The sequence below is a fragment of the Natator depressus genome, chromosome 7 (assembly GCF_965152275.1).
Source record: "Natator depressus isolate rNatDep1 chromosome 7, rNatDep2.hap1, whole genome shotgun sequence".
Lineage (NCBI taxonomy): Eukaryota > Metazoa > Chordata > Testudines > Cheloniidae > Natator > Natator depressus.
The window spans coordinates 111377483-111394189 of NC_134240.1; the positions used below are offsets into that span (position 1 = coordinate 111377483).

The 16707-nt window shown below is 40.7% G+C and overlaps 1 protein-coding gene across 1 annotated transcript in view; it reads right to left on the minus strand.

Moving 5' to 3' along the window:
• Positions 1–556: 556 nt before the first annotated feature.
• The window catches only part of FHIP2A (FHF complex subunit HOOK interacting protein 2A), a 52537-nt gene continuing 36386 nt past the window's right edge, over positions 557–16707 (minus strand). The window contains exons 15-17 of the mRNA XM_074959281.1: positions 8177–8317; positions 5785–5888; positions 557–5699 (exon numbers count right to left, since the gene is read on the minus strand). Of these exons, the coding sequence (XP_074815382.1) occupies positions 5594–5699; positions 5785–5888; positions 8177–8317 (351 nt within the window). The 3' untranslated portion in view covers positions 557–5593. The remainder of the gene's footprint in view (positions 5700–5784; positions 5889–8176; positions 8318–16707) is intronic.

Consider the following 16707-nt stretch of genomic DNA (forward strand, 5'->3'; position numbering starts at 1 on the left):
AGACTAGTTCATAGTTCATCAAAACTAGGAAGCCTCAATACATCAGTCTGACATTGAGATGCAGGATTGCAATGGAATGTTTTGAGGACGTCAAAGCAACAACAATGCGACTAAAACAGAAGGAGTTTTCAAGGGAAAGCATCTGACAAAGAAAATAAAGCAAAGCAAGCGCCTCTTTCAAACACGGAATGCCACATACATTAGCGTGGAGATGTGTACCACAAACCAACTCGGTTATGATTTTGTTAGATCTGAGAAGCTAAACGTGGCCAGACAAGCTTAACAGCACAGTGTTCAAGGCTAGAAGGGACCATCACATTATCGAGTCTGGCCTCCTGTATATCACAGCCATTCAACTCCACCCAGTTACCCCTGTATTGAGTCAGCAAACTGCATTATATTGAAGTATTACAGCCCTCCGGAGATCAAACTCTTGTGTGTCACAGGCCGAGAAAAGAAGGGACTGAGGTGAACTGATGCTGGAGGATGTTGCAATGGCAGAGAATTTATTTGGTGAGATATACACAGATGATCCTAGTAGGTGCCACATGCCCCATACTGCAGAGGAAAGAAAAAAAAAAACCAAGGTCTCTGCCAAGATGTCCTACGGAAAAATTCCTTCTTGACCCCAAAAACACTGATCATTTTTACCCTGAGCAAGACCCACCAGCCAGGCATCTGAGAAAGATTACTATTCTCTGTACCACTTCAGAATATAGGCCCACCCCATTTGGTGCCCCTTTTCCAGCCATGGCCTTCACTGAAACTTCAGAGGAAGGAGAAAACAAACACATCTCAGTATACATCAGGGGAAGCCTGGAATCATAAGATTCAAGAAGCAATGGCAGTGATTCAGGTAGGTGACATTTGTGTTTCAGAATCAATAAACCCACGTTGTACTCTTGGGGTGGCATGAGACCAGAGTAGGGGGCACTAGCCTGTGTTCTGAGTGATTACATTTTGTCTTCTTATTTTACCTCCAGTTTGAGTGGGAGTGAGTATACTTCTTCATTTTGTATCCTAAACAGTAGTGTACTCTCTTAAACATCCAACACGTTCTACCCCAGATGTGGCCACCATGATTATATAAAGTTTGTAGCATGCTTGAAAATCCTTCAGGATGAAAGACAAGCAAGATCATCATCATCACTTCAATGATTTTGTACCATTTTCTTCCTCTAAACATACAAAACTTATTTAGAATTCTGAAAAAATAAGTCACTTCATTGAAATTAATTTATTTTTAGAATATCCCTTTTAATCCTGCATGCATTTTTTGCACAAAAATTGAATTTGATCAGCGCCTCCTTTGTAAAAGTTAGTACTTTAATTATAGAAATGTGGCTGTTTCAACAGTTCCTTTGTTGCATATCCCATGTCTGCTAAACCTTGGCAACACTGTCAGTCAGTGACCGACATAAAGTTCAATAAAAAAGTTTACTGAATATCCTCTGTTTAATGTAAACAAGGCAGGAGGCAAAACAAAAAAAGTGTATATAGAGAGAGTAATTATTTTACAGGGCACAGAAAATATTGTCATCATGGTTGGAAAGCCCTGTATGATATTATATATATGTTTGGATTTATCATACAACCTGAAATACCATGCAATCTGTAGATTTTACATAGTACTTCATTGTAACATTTCTCTAAAGACAAATAATGATGTACTTCATAATTGAATAGTAACTGTGTATTCATACAGCAATGCATGGTAAGAAATTACCATGTATTTACAAAGCAATTCCATGATTACTTGTGCCCTGTAAAATCACGTGTAACAATCTTTACACTAGCAATAGTGTAAGCAAGCTCAGGATTTCAGTCCTTATAGCTACATAGGTGATGTACAACCAGACTGAAGCTGTGTATCAAATCACAGCTCCCATATTGCACGAATGAATACATTATACGAACATTACACAGACAAGATTTGAATACTAGGAAGATTACAATCATAATGGAAATAAACTAAGGACAAACTTCTGTTCTAGCAGATGTAGCATGTTGCTTATTACAAAAGTTTCTACATCAGAGTCTAAATCAATACATACAATAAATGGCAGAAAAATAAAAATGTGTCCTTATTTACAAAAACTGTGTATCAGGGTAAAAATGCAGTTCAAATTTACTTACTTAACTAAAATTATCCCCGTATTTTCCCCTCAAATATTTCAAAATAATACTCTTAGCCATATTTTTCAAAGGTGATCAACACCTGCAGTTCCCATTGACACTGGAAAGATTTGCGGGTGCTCTGAACTTCTGAGTATCAGGCCATGTTTCTCAGGTGTCCACTTGTGGGTAATAAATAACCACACACACACACACACACACACAGAGACACACGTCAACTCAATGACATGCATAGATTCAATGAGTAAAAATATGGAGCTGAACTAATTTTTACTTTTAAAAATAAAAGTGCATGAAAACCAAGAAACAAAATTAAACTATTTCCATCTCTTAAGAAAGAGTCCATCGCTTTTACAAAAATAAAAGTCACTGTCACAATTTATGGTTATAATTGTAAGCAGCACCAATACAAACCAGAAGGGCTCAAGCTTTTCCGAGCACTGCTTCACTTACTATCAAGACGGATCAACTTTTTATAATTTGTGGCCTGAATAATATTTGGTTTGTGAAATATCATTATGGCTACTAAACGCACTGAAGACTGAATGCTAGACAATTACATCCTGAATTTAAGAATATTTATAGTGATATCTTATTGTTCAACTCAAGCATTAAATAATTGGGTTTCTAGCTAGGTAAATCCTTTTGCATTTAAAAACTACAGACTCTGCAGGTATCCTTGCATGAACGAACTGATGCAATCCCTTACTGTGTAATTAGCGCCGATAGCAGCAACTGACTTAAAAAAATTAAATGACGTTCATGTCTCCATCTGAGATCCTGTACCTCTTACATGGATTTATAACGATCATATTGTTTGGAATGCTCTAATGTGGATTTTGTTTTTTCTCACTCTCATTTTTCATAGCATTATGTCTGCTACAGTTTACATTGCGAATGGGACTTTAGGAGTATTCTAAATATCAGAGGTTTTTTTTCCTTTAATAAATAATGAAAACAGGATTAAATTTTGCAGCAAGTGTAATTAAATTCAAGCTAAAACCTAAAACAACAAAGGCCTGATGAAGCAAAGCATTTAAGACCATGCATAACTCCACTGCTGTTCAGCACAACACTTAAACACTAGCTTAACTTCAAGTGTTTTCCTAACTCATACTCATTTTAAATGGATCTTAAGTAGATACTTAACTTTATGCTCATGCTTCAGCGCTTTGCAGAACCGGGGCCTAAATTATCAAAAATGTATGCATTAAACATAAATCTACACACATACATACTTTTTTATACTGTATGTACAGGCAGGTACATTATATTAATGAAGCTTCTCAAAATGGATCAGTTGTAGTACACATTGCACTGAAAACAAAATCACTTGCTACTTTCCAAATACCCATGTAAAGAATGGGAATGAAGAGAAAGTACCCTTTCTTAAACTCTATTTTACTAAGCTATTTTGTTATGAAAACATTATTGGGGCACATTCAGCAAAGCTAGTGCATATGGCTGCTAAGTCCCAGGTTCCTACTGCTACCCACTCTTGAGAGTATCTTTCATTCTAGCTGACGTGCCAGAGCTCTGTTGATGGGAGGACCCGTAGGGAGCTAGTGAATCATCTTACTCCCTGGCCACAGCCACTTTTGGGCAATGCTTTTCCTTTTTTGGAGTGGTACTCCACACTTCTATCTGCCTGTGGCCCTGTAATTTTCACCAGCAGGACCCTCCACTGGCGTTTATGCTGTGAATAAGTGGTGAATTTAGCCCATTAACTGTGAGCATGTTCAATTTTGTTGGACAAGGCACCTGGTAACTTCAGTTGTTCAAAATCCAGATTCCATAAATGTAAAAAAACAGACAGACATCAAAATCATGGAGGGCCAGATTCTGATCCCAGTTATGCTCATGGAAATCAGGAGGGATGCTACTGAGATTAAATTAGTCCAGATTTACACTGAAATGAGATCAGAAACTGACACTCACTGTCCGACAGGATATTAAAAAAGACAAAGAAATGGAATATGAATATTAAGGGCTCAATCCTGCTTGGTCTGTCTGTGCTACTGTGTCAATATGAAGGCATTCTCCTGTGTAAACAGGCAGGCAGTTCTCTCTACAGAGATCTCCAAGAGTGATAGGAAGGTTAAGGAGCACATCCAGCCCTTCCAGCCTGCTAGTGCTTATGCTGCTGTCAGCAGCAAGTGCTAGCTGCAGTCATTCAGGAGGAACAGTAGCACAGTACGCTAGCGTACATGCCCCTTGGCCTGCAATGGAAATTCCTGCTCTTGCTGGTAGAATTCATGTTGCAAAGAATGAACTGGGGAACATCTTTGCATCCCAGTGTTGTGAAAACCAGTGGAGAATTTTGGTCCTAAGTATTGGATCATCCCTTATACTGCTGCCCAAAACAGTATCAGTCACTCTTCGTCTGGACACTATGGTTACATTCAGACAAGCAGTAAAACATTTGAAAAACAACAGAACATTTTCACTGCCAATTTTCAAGGCACAAAATATTCTTAAACCAATGTTAAATAGCATTTAAAAAAATACTGGTTTTAGCAACTACTATTAATGACCTGTATAATAGCATCCTTGTAAAGATGACATGGATCAAACAAACTGGAGCTCCCATACAAAAATCTAAGGCAAGTCTAGTTACACAGCTGAACTTAGCAGAAACCATTTAGAAAAACAAAGAGCACAGCACTAGAAACATGCATACTTAGGATTTGATCGTTGTCTACATACAGGTCCTGATTCACCAACATATGGCAATATAATTTCATTAATATAAGGAGTTACACCAGTCTAAAACTGGAATAACACAGTGATGAATCAGAATTCACCAGCCCAGAATTCACTACAATATAAGAAGATTCACAAAAGTAGAATTCATCCCACATGGATCATATCATACTACATATGTATTAGCAGGTCTTTTAATCCTCTCTCCAATGTTTTAGATGGTATCACTTGTAACTACACATGCTGCTTTACTCTTTTCCTTTCATATTTTCAACTGAAGAGAAAAAACTTATGACATGAAAACATTAGAGAAATAGCTTGATATTTTAAAAAGCAATAACGATCACAAAAGACAATTGAAGTATATGAGCCCCAGAGCATATCAAAAATCCTTACCACCTAAAATGTTGTTAAAACAATGGCCTGGTAACCAAAGTTCTGAAGTTTGTGGTCTTCAGACATTTTTTTCAGCTCTTCAAACAGTGACTGGAAATGTTATGTTTTGTCTGCCCTGAAGTCCCTTTGATTGCATCCTGGGTTCAATGTCCATTTGATTACATCTCCATCGGAGTGCAGCGAGTGCCAAGAAATCATGAACAGTGACCAAGAACTCACCCTCCACTGCCATCCATAACAACTGTCAAATTATATCAACACTTTGTTAGGAGGCTCTCTCCCTTCTTGTCTGGTGGAGTCAATAGTCTTCTTTGACTGAAACACTCGATTTTGTAGCCCAGTCACTTCAAGCGGCTGCTTAGGGTGTAGATGAGGCATGGTATTTCACAAATGCAATCGCTGCTAGCTCTTTACAGAACTCTTCCAGTACAATCACACCCTCCAGTAACGTCATGTGGTCAATACTGGGAAAGGAAAAAACAACAGGAGCTAAGAAGAAGCCTCACACGAAAACAGTTTGTGTGGAGGATTTGCAACTTATTTACTTACATGGGCCCTTCAGGCTCCAATCCAAGCAGACGCTTTCTGACCAGCAGAAGTTTGGGAGTGAAATCCGGTATGCGCTGGATTCTCACCATAAGATCTCCAACAACCTGTAAATCACACAGAGGCAAAGTAGTAGCATATGAAGTGAGAGCCAAATAAAGAGACAGCCAATGAGAGTTCAAATAATGATCAACTTACAAGATCGTTAATTCATCTTCACAATTGCCCAACATGGGTGAGGGATATTCAGAATCTTTCTGCCACTGAATCCTCAGACTCAGCTTGATCTAGTTTGCCAGACATCTACAGCATTCCCTCTGCTAATTATTGCAGAGACCATGTTATTTTGGAGTGTCATGGCAACAGGGCAGCCTGCCCCGGGCTGGAGAGCCTGGGGCTAAGCCAGGGCTGATTACAAGATTAGCCTCAGGTGAGAGAAATCAAATGATTCCAATAAAAAAGGCAGCAGGAAGCTGCAGGTGGTTGTACAGTTGAGACTTCCCAAGGCAGGAAGCTTGGTTAGTAACCCGAGAAAGCTCAGGTAAGAGGAGACTGTGTGGACCTGGGACTGGTGGGGAGGAGCAGCTACAAGGAGCAAGTTTGGCTCCTTCAGAGCCCTAGCTAGATGAAGCCTGTGAGTGACAGCAAAGACAGCTCAAAGGAAGAGCGGAGCTAGAAGGGGACTGCAGAGTGAACCTGCAGGGAGAGAGGGTCTCCTGAAGTGGTCCCTGAGGAAGGGACAGTCCTTCCGGGAGGAAGGGCTAAGCCCAGTTTAAGGGTGGGTGGAGATTTCTTATGTGTTTTTGGCAACTTTGTTAACTTAATTAAAAACCCAGACCCCAAGAAGGGCTCTCTCTTTGTTTAGAGAGCCCTGAATAAGGGGAAAGAGGGGCAGGGCACTGCAGAGGCCATGAGGGAGCACCTGGATACAGTACAGTCATCTTCACATAACACAATGCCCCTGCTGGTTGGAGGAACTGAACTTGGGGAATCTCTGAATCTAAAATCATGTGCCTTTGGGTTGTACAGACTCATAAACCAATTTGTAACCTCGTCACTAGACAGTGTTAGTGCATAAGAACTAAAAACATAAGTAGGACTTAGAGATATGCGAACAATTGATGAACAGAGACTTGAAGTCCCAATAACTGTAGGCCCAGGTAACTGTAGGTCCGATTCACTGCTCTGTGAATGGGTGGAACTCTGTTGACTCCACAGTTATACTAGTGGTGAATTTGGCTCCCTAAATATTGGTATAGGAAACTACCCAATAGCTTATTGGCTTTCGGGACTGCAGAAGGGGTGACTTCCAGTTCGAGCTGCTTACATTGGTGTTTGACCCACACAATAATGGCTTAAATCAAATCAAATAGAACAAGCCAGAGGCCGTAAAGGTAACCTAAACAAGTCAAAAAGCCCTTGGCTCTCAGGGCTTCTATCTCCATCTACCTTCCTTGTGCTTCCAGGGGGTTCTAAATCTCTCAGCAGTAGCCTGGTGCTAGCTCCTCTAGCAGACAGTCATTGCTCCCTGGACGTTTCAAGCTCTTCTGCCCAGCTCCTTTTCATCCTGTTCCTCTTTCTTTATATGTGGGCTTGCAGTGATTAGCTACAGCCACTGGGGACTAGGTCTCTTCATAATTGACATTTGTCAGGGGATCCCCAGTGGAGCTGGTTTTGCGATCTGCAGGCAGGAAGGGTTCTTAACATGTTCCTGCCTGTATTTTGTGTGTGGTTTGCAGACCTCATCATACCCGGTATTAGAGGGAGAGATGAGATCAGAGGGAGAGATGGGAGACTTGAGGTACGTACAGTAATTTTATAGTGGACACGGATCTGCAGTAGGGTTACAGGTAGGACAGGACGAATGAATCAGGCTTGAAGGGCAGATGACTATATGCTATCGCATTCCATCCAAAAGCACAGCATGTTCAGGAGAGTAATTGACTTGTGCCTCAATAAAAGCAGCTCTTTTACAATCCAGTTCTAGTGCAGACATATGCCTGTACTTATGGCATTACAGGACACTGCCATGTCAATGATTCCAACAGGACCCATTCAGAATTAAAACAACTTCCTTGCAGGATGAAGGGCAAAACCTTGAAAGAAATCATTTTACATCCATATCTTTGAAACTCAGCAAACATGGCAAGTAAAACAATTTCAGAGACACCAATGGAGAGTAAATGGATTTACTGAAAAGTGTATTCTCCAGTGTTATTTGGTATGAAAATCCATATTCAGTGCTTTAAAAAAAAAAAAAAAAGTATTTTCCTTTCAACAGACCAGACAGTTGCCATACTAAAGCCAAAATTACCCTCCTTTAGCATTCATTACACAGCTATTAAGTTTATCACCACTGTAGCCACATATAAATGTTAGTTGGTCGTATACTCACCCTGACAATAACGGAGAATAGAGATCGACAGCCTGAAGCCAGATTTACATAGGGATCCAAAAGGTATTCATGGATGTGTGGATGGGGAAACAGGGAGAGTTTGGACAACACTGATGTAACTTGTAAATTTACATCGTATGGCTGAGAACAGACAAGAGGACACTGTTATTTTCATTATGACTCCCTCTTTGTCTACCCCATGCTTATGCAGCTACTTTCCTCTAAATCCTGGGTATCAAGTCAGACCGAAATCTCCCATCCCCACAACTGCCTCACAACACAACTGAGGTGTATCAGCCCTGGACTTTCCTGCTCTTGCAAGCTGCATCATGACCTAATGTATTAGATGCAGGAGATGAGGCTAGCTACAGAAGTGTAATGGACTGAAAGTAGCTACGCCCTAGCTGCAGTATATACATGCTCTCAAGATCTGATCACTAATAAAGTGTCATAACACAAGAAACTGAGCAACAGATTACATGGTAATGGAAGCCATATAAAGACCTAAGACAGGTAGATAAATAACTATACTAAAATTTTCCTCACAATAATAAACAAAATGATCAGTGTCAAAAAGATTTCTAAATAAAAAAACCCAGCAGGGTAGGAATGTGACCAGGCAGCAGTGGCTACTGCTTAGGCTCTTTGCTATTAAACGGAAAGTCTATAATTGCCAACATTTACATGTGTTTTCATTGCATGACTTCACACTTGAAAATCCTTTTTTCATTGTTTTTATTTGCTATGGGGATCTGTATAGCTCTGCCAAGGCCTTTGCTGATATTTACATTTCATATTTGGACAATGCTCACGACATTCACCAAGGTAGTATCATGCTGCAGTGGGGAAAAAACCCAGAATGAATGGCTGTGGAGTTATCACTTACAGAAGTACTGTTGGCATTAACGGTGTATCAGACCGTCAACGTGGCCAAGAAACCCACCAGAAAACCTCTGATCACAGCCAGAATGATACGGAGTGCGAGTGTTGGCCTGCTGCCCCCCAGTTAGTGAGAATTCTCAGGAAAGTCAGGAGACAATAATAAGCATATGCTGAGGTAGCAATTACAGAGGCTGTTTATAGTAGCTGTTGCTGTCACAACTAGAGTGGGTATTGTGATGTACCCTAATTGTACAAATGTACCCTAATTGTGAGCTCAACTGTACAAAGTGAGTGAAAGTTCATAAAATGTCACAATAATCTATAATAACAAATACTGACGGGAAAAGGTACAAAAACAAGATAGATTCAATTAGACCAAACACAAAGGCTTCCTGATATAACTGAAGAACTGTAATAAGATAATACTTGGTAAAAAAAACCAGTGACAGATCAGAAATCAATGAACCGAAATTGTTGTGGCAGGAATCAGGTCAGGACAAAAGAATAAGGGGATGGGCTATTCTACTCATCACTCCCCTTCGCTGCTGTTCAAGAGAGAGACTTCGGGGATAAAAACTAGCTACTGGAGCAAGCTTTACCATCATGGCTGCCATCCCCACCATCTCCTGGGAGCCTGGATCTTCATCCTAATCCTGACCAAACTCAGCCAGAGAGGGAGCCAGATGACATCGCTGCCTGCTCCAGCTCAATCCCGAATACGACCTGGGGCATGAGACCTTGTCACGCCCCACCCTCCCCAGTGTTTTCTTTTCCTTCCCCACACTTCTCCTTTTGCCTTCTGTCTAACAAGACTCTGGCTCAGCCAGCCAAGACTGCATATTTTGCAACAATGTTGTACGCCCATGATCAGAAAGAGGCAGCTAAAAGCAATGCCCTAAACAGATCTATGCTGATACAATACAAGTTTGCCAGGTCTCCCAGTGACTGACAAGACCATGTGCTAGACCTGTGTTTGTCCAGCAGTGAGACTGCAAGTGAGAGCCAACAGCAGAGACAAAAAACTGCATTTTCTCTCTTTGCTGCACCATTAATAAAAGGTTAAAAGAATGTTTAATGGAGTGTTTGCCATGATACTAAGCAGGCTGAGATATCTGTATACCAAATCTTGTTTAACACTGTTTAATGTTGGACAGTTTCAGGTCAGGTATCTCTCTGGACCCATTTATTCCATCAAAATGAATACAACTGTATGAAAACCAGGAAGAAGGAACCTACAGGTGCAAAAAGGCGTTTTGCTACAGCAAAATTAATGCTGGTGTGTGGCTGTAGCTTAATACAAGGCAGGACTGTTTAGTGGTGAATTAGAAGGCTTTTCCTAGCTCACAGTTTTGGGAGCCAACCTTGTGGAAGTATTGAGCACCCTCAGCTTCTACTGAAGCCAATGGCAGGTATGGACACTTTGTACCTTGCAGAATTGATGCCTAATACTTTGGGTTAATTTACATCTTTAGTAACAGATTTAGATTCTGTTTCAGAGTGTGTGTGTGTGCGCCTACATATATAATTTAAATATCTGGATACCATTCAATGTTCATGGATTTAAATACTCTTCTCTGGAAGGAGGTGTTTTTGGGTTTTTTTTTTTTTTTTAAAAACCACACACATACGGTCTGAAGTCTCAGAATTCTCTCTGAAACTTGTTTAACACATAGATGTGCATCTTGGACAGCTCCTGCAAGAAATACATGCCATTATCCGCATTTTGGATTCTTGTGGGCATCTTTCAGCCTGAATTTTAGATAGAGATGACGGTGATTTTAAAGTATTTGTTTTCAGGCAGCACTCAAACTACTTGTTTTGTTCTAATTTGAAATCACAAGTCAGCTATCATACCTATAGCCCCGTTCCTAATTTAAGGGAGAGATGATTTTATATGCAATACATATGATGATTATTAATAATAATATAATAATAAGTGTGCAATAGGAATTATTTTTCTACCTCAGCCTCCATCTGTAAAACGCTGACAATGATACTTGCCCTACTTTGTACACAGCTGCAAGATCTCATGGTGAAAAGTGCTATAAAAGAGCTAGGTCTTATGATTAATATTATTTGGAGGGTTGCTGCACCTGCATGGAGCACCGTTGATTTCAATGCCGGATCAGTGCCCAAAATCTTTGTAGTTTGAGCTCAGCCTTGGATTAAGTTAGGTTGAGAATTTCAGGATCCCTGGGTGAGAACACAGTTTATGCCCCATTCTTTGGGAATAGCTGTTAAAGAAGTATCTATATAAAGAAATAGAATCTCTCTAGAATAAGATTAAAGTGCTGTTCACTTTTCCTCAATGTTACTAAACTACACTGACACACACATTAGAAAGACAGGGACGGGAAAATGTGAAATACAAAACCATGTTTACGGCTTGTACTGTATTTATCTTCCCTCACTTTTATTCTGTACTAGGAAAAACACCCACAGGTAGCCAGGCCATCTAGTGACAGCACCAAGTACTGCAAGGTGGAGAAGAAGGTTTGGATGTGGGTCTAGGAAACCTGCAGGACCAGTCCCTCGTGAAGGAAATATTTTGTGCTGCTTTCTAGTGACCTTTTTACCCAAACAAACCCTAACCAAATGCAAAAGGCAGCGCTGTCAAGTACTAAGGGAAGCTCCAGCCTTCCTTGGTAAGAAAGATTTTCAGGGAAAAGGATGTAATCAATGGGTAGCTTTAAGAGGATCCCCTCAGCCCAGAAAGCAAATCCATTTCCATGAAGCTTGTATCTTCACCACAGCTTTTATTTGTTCCTGGTGCTTATTCGTCAGCTAGTGATCATCTCCACACAGGAATCCCATTGGGAGAGAGGTGATATTCTAACTCAGCACAAAATCTCAAAACAGTTGGATGATCTTTCTAAAATGATTGGCAGGGGAATACTTAATGCTGACATTTTAAATGTCATCACTATACTTCAGAGATAATACCCCACTGAAGTGTGAGGGAGCAGTTAACACCTCTCCTATGTTTTTATCACATGCCATTCAAAGGGGAGTTCAAGTACCTTACAGGTTAGTTGAAGAACTTCTTTATTCTCTCTCCAACCCTAGCCAGTGGGAATTATGTTTGTCTATCAGCCTCCATCTGTAAGATGAGAACTGGTACTTGCCTTCCTTTGTAAACAGCTTTAGGAGACGCTGTGTAAGAGCGAGGTATTAGGATGATTATAATCTGGAGGCAAGTCCTAGTGTGATTTACATGTCATTCTGAAGGCACAAATGTTCATGCTCTATGTTCACCCTCATTTCTTGAAGAAGCAAATTCCAGTGTGAGCCCAGCTTACTGTCAAAGCTCACAAGTTTCCAGTGCCTGCATGCCCCTCTTGAGGTTGACTGCTGCAGAGGAATGGAGATGCTGTGGAAAGTCCTTGGTCATCTGAGCCAGTGAATCTCATGCAGGACTCTGAAGAGAAGAGGACTGAAACCTTGAATATGACTCAGTATTCAATGAGGAGACAGTGAAGCACAAGGGTGATGTGCTCTCAGCAGGCTGGGCGGCTCAGACAGAGAGAGACTGCTGAGTTTTGAACTAGCTGGAATTCCAAGGGCCATAGTTTCTTCTCACAGAGCTATTGTTTCTGTCTCCTTGTCAGCAGACCGAGTAAGACAGCTGCATGAAGTAAGAGCCAGAAAGATTCTTTCACAACCACAAGAGCTACAAGTGTAATATTTTAAATAAAATTTTAAATGTGTCAGGAACAAATGGGACTACCAGAGAACTGCTTCTGTGATATACCTGCCAGAAGCAGCTCAATCCAACCCATTTCCACAGCAAAGAAAGCTTTCTAACTGCAGGAAGCAAAGAAAACACAGGCCCAGATAAGCTTTTAAGAAACAAAGAGGCTTGCTTCATGCAAGCATACTGTATATTACTAACAAGGGGCTGCAGAGTGGTCCACTGGACTGGGACTTAGGAAATCTGGATTCTGTTTTACTACTGGCTCTGCCACTGGCCTGCTTGGAGAACCTTGGGCAAGTCACTTCCTTATCCATTAATGAAGATAATGACACTTGTGACATATTGAAATGCCATGCAGTACCTTTGGGGACCACTGTATTAAATTTATAGATGGTTTATATATGATTGCGTTCTACTCCTTGGGGAAGAGTTACCATAGTTCTTCCAGGAACTAAAAGCAGTAAGGGGTAATTACCCTTGGGATGACTGACAACTCCAAAAAAGCAGCACCCCTTGAGGTGGTTTGCATATACTGGTTCGGGCTTGGTTTTCCAGAGTACGTCTACACTGCATCTGTGAGTCAACACCCCAGGCGCATAGACAAACTTGTGCAAACAGAGCTTGAGCTAGTGTGCTAAAAATAGCAGTGTGGACATGGCAGTCTGAGCTGGAGCTCGGACTCTCAAGTCTAGGGGGTCAGGTGGGCTTGAGAGCCTGAGCTGCTACCCAAGATGCCATGTCCACATTGCTATTTTTAGTGTGCAACCTCAAGCCCTGCTAGTGCGAGTCTGTCTACCTGGGCTGGGAGGCTCGCTCCCAGCTGCAGCTTGAAAATACCCTAAGAGACTAGGAAACAATGAAAGGGCTTTTAATATAAAACGATGATCTTTAACTGACTTGCGGTCTTCCTTTTGATTCAACAAACTCACAGGACCTTGGGGGATCCCAGCCTTTGCTGAAGGGTTGGAGAGACCGACACTTCCCAGAGCCCATTGTTGGAGTTGGGGGTGACCACTGATAAGCTTTTAGTAAGCATGTAGGGAGTTTTATTGCTTTTTATCTTAAATAAATGCACTCTGCTGAGAAAGAGCTGCGTGGTACACTGTTCATAGCCCTTGGAGAGAGAGCACTGCACAGGTGCTGGCCACTGGGCAGAACCACTTGCTGGGGATATCAGAGTATAAGCTACGGACTGTACAGCATGAAAAACCAGGGTGAGAAGGGAATGGGACCATATCCCTTCCCAGAGACAGGTGATGGCTGGAGTTCTGAGACGTGCCATGATGCTACTGGAATGGACCATGGAGAGGGTATTCAGGTGCAGTTACCCCTGGAACAATATTTACCTCCTTTGTAAAGCAATTTGATATTGATTTATGAAAAGTGCTATATAAAAGCTATGGATTAATTACTTTATTATGATAACAAAGCCTAAAGGAAGGCTAACACAATCTGTAAGCAGAACTGAATGTTTTGCTAAACTTGTCATTTGATGTGGACCTTTAAATAACCATACACCACATCAGATTTGTCACTTTCATCTGACTTGATAGAACCAACATTTCATTTTTCTGGGTTACATTAGCACTTCACTAGAATTATCCCCCGGACAAGTTTCAATTTAGCTTTAAAGTGTGGGCTTTTTGGTAGGAAATAGCTTGAGCAATTTCACTCTTGCTGGCTGACTGAGGCAGTTTGTTTTAATTCTTTTGGAGTCAAGTATTGTTTTTAACACCACAGACCGTGACATCTTGCCTGACTAACTCAGAAATTGTGCCATGCTGACAGGTACTATATCAAATTGACATTGTGCTTCAATAACAGATGCTATTTTTGTTTCAGTAGTAGGTATTTGTTCCTCTGATATCCCTTAGGGATATATTCTGATCCCTTTATTTGCTACAATTTATGTCTCAGCACTGAGACAAGATTATCATATGTATAGGTTTCAGAGTAGCAGCCGTGTCAGTCTGTATTCACAAAAAGAAAAGGAGTACTAGTGGCACCTTAGAGACTAACCCATTTATTTGAACATAAGCTTTCGTGAGCTACAGCTTACGTCATCGGATGCATTCAGTGGAAAATTCAGTGAGGAGATTTATATACACACACACACAACATGAAAAAATGGGTGTTATCATACACACTGTAAGGAGAGTGATCACTTAAGATGAGCTATTACCGGGGGGGGGGAACCTTTTGTAGTGATAATCAAGGTGGGCCATTTCCAACAGTTAACAGGAACGTTTGAGGAACAGTGGGGGGGGGAATAAACATGGGGAAATAGTTTTACTTTGTGTAATGACCCATCCTCTCCCAGTCTCTATTCAAGCCTAAGTTAATTGTATCCAGTTTGCAAATTAATTCCAATTCAGCAGTCTCTCGTTGAAGTCTGTTTTTGAAGTCTTTTTGTTGTAATATTGCAACCTTTAGGTCTGTAATCGAGTGGCCAGAGAGACTGAAGTGTTCTCCGACTGGTTTATGAATGTTATAATTCTTGACATCTGATTTGTGTCCATTTATTCTTTTATGTAGAGACTGTCCAGTTTGACCAATATACATGGCAGAGGGGCATTGCTGGTAACAACTGATAACACCCATTTTTTCATGTTCTGTGTGTATATAAATCTCCTCCTCCTGTATTTTCCACTGAATGCATCCGATGAAGAGAGCTGTAGCTCACGAAAGCTTATGGTCAAATAAATTGGTTAGTCTCTAAGGTGCCACTAGTACTCCTTTTCTTTTTATCATATGTATAAGATTAGCTTTTCCAAAAAGCAGATGACACTCAGATCTGTTACTTAAGACCAGTATTGCTTTAGTTAATAATGCACAGAATACATATTTACTGGAAGCAAGACACTGGGAGTGCACACAATGTTCTTTAACTTAATCCAGATAAAAGAGGTTGGACAGATACAAAATCCACATGCTAGAAGAACATTTCCCTGTTTCCTTCAAAATGTAAAATTTCTCATAGCCCCCAAATTGCAGTGAGCTAGGTCAAAGGACTGGAATATTAAAGTTCAACAGCTCATGGTATATACGTACACAGAGGTTTCCTTGCTTTGAGATTCAACCCTATTTAACACGGAAAACATTCAGTATTAAGTAATGCATTAAGTATCTAACCTGATCTATAAAATAATTTAAAAAAAAAACAAGGAAAACCAATGTGAAGGCTGAAAACATATCCTTGGCATACTCAACCTGGACAGAGTAGACAGAACTGAAAACGACAAAAACCCCTAGATAGAGTGGTGTAGCAATGAAAGTGTTTCAGCGTTCTTTTTCAGTCTCCTGGGTTTTACAAATTATCATCACACCCCATTTTTCTCAAAGCACTCCCATGGCAGATCTGCTGTGCACTGTTGCCCTTCTGCCATGATCCCTGATCTGCTCTACTTCTGCCCCTGACCAAAAGTGGTACACTATCACAGGAAATCGGGTACCAGCAGCATCTAGTTTTACACTTGGAGCTAACTGCAGAGGGAACTGACTAGTATCACACGCTTAGAACACTATCTGTGATATTACTTCACCCACCTGGCCTCTCTAATATCATATGCTTCTCCTGTAAATAGTTTCATTGCATCTACAGCAACACCACCTACGAAGCATTCCACATAGCACTACCGAGGGAATACTTTAGATTTCAGGCCTTGTCTTAACTAGGGGGGAAAGGTGTGTTCCTAACTTGAGGCAGCTAACTGGAGTTAACTAACTCGTGTTCAAATCCTAGTGAAGACAAGGTTTATAGTTTTCACATAAATCGACCCGCTAACTTGTGTGCAAACTATAAACGGCCTAGTTTTGACTAGGATTTTACCTCAAATTAGTTATTGCCAGTGATATGCTACTGCATATCAAGTTATCAACATAACTTGTTTTTTCTCATGAAGATGCAGCCACAAAGAAGGGGGAAAAAGGCAGAAAGGAGAAGAGATAAATAGAA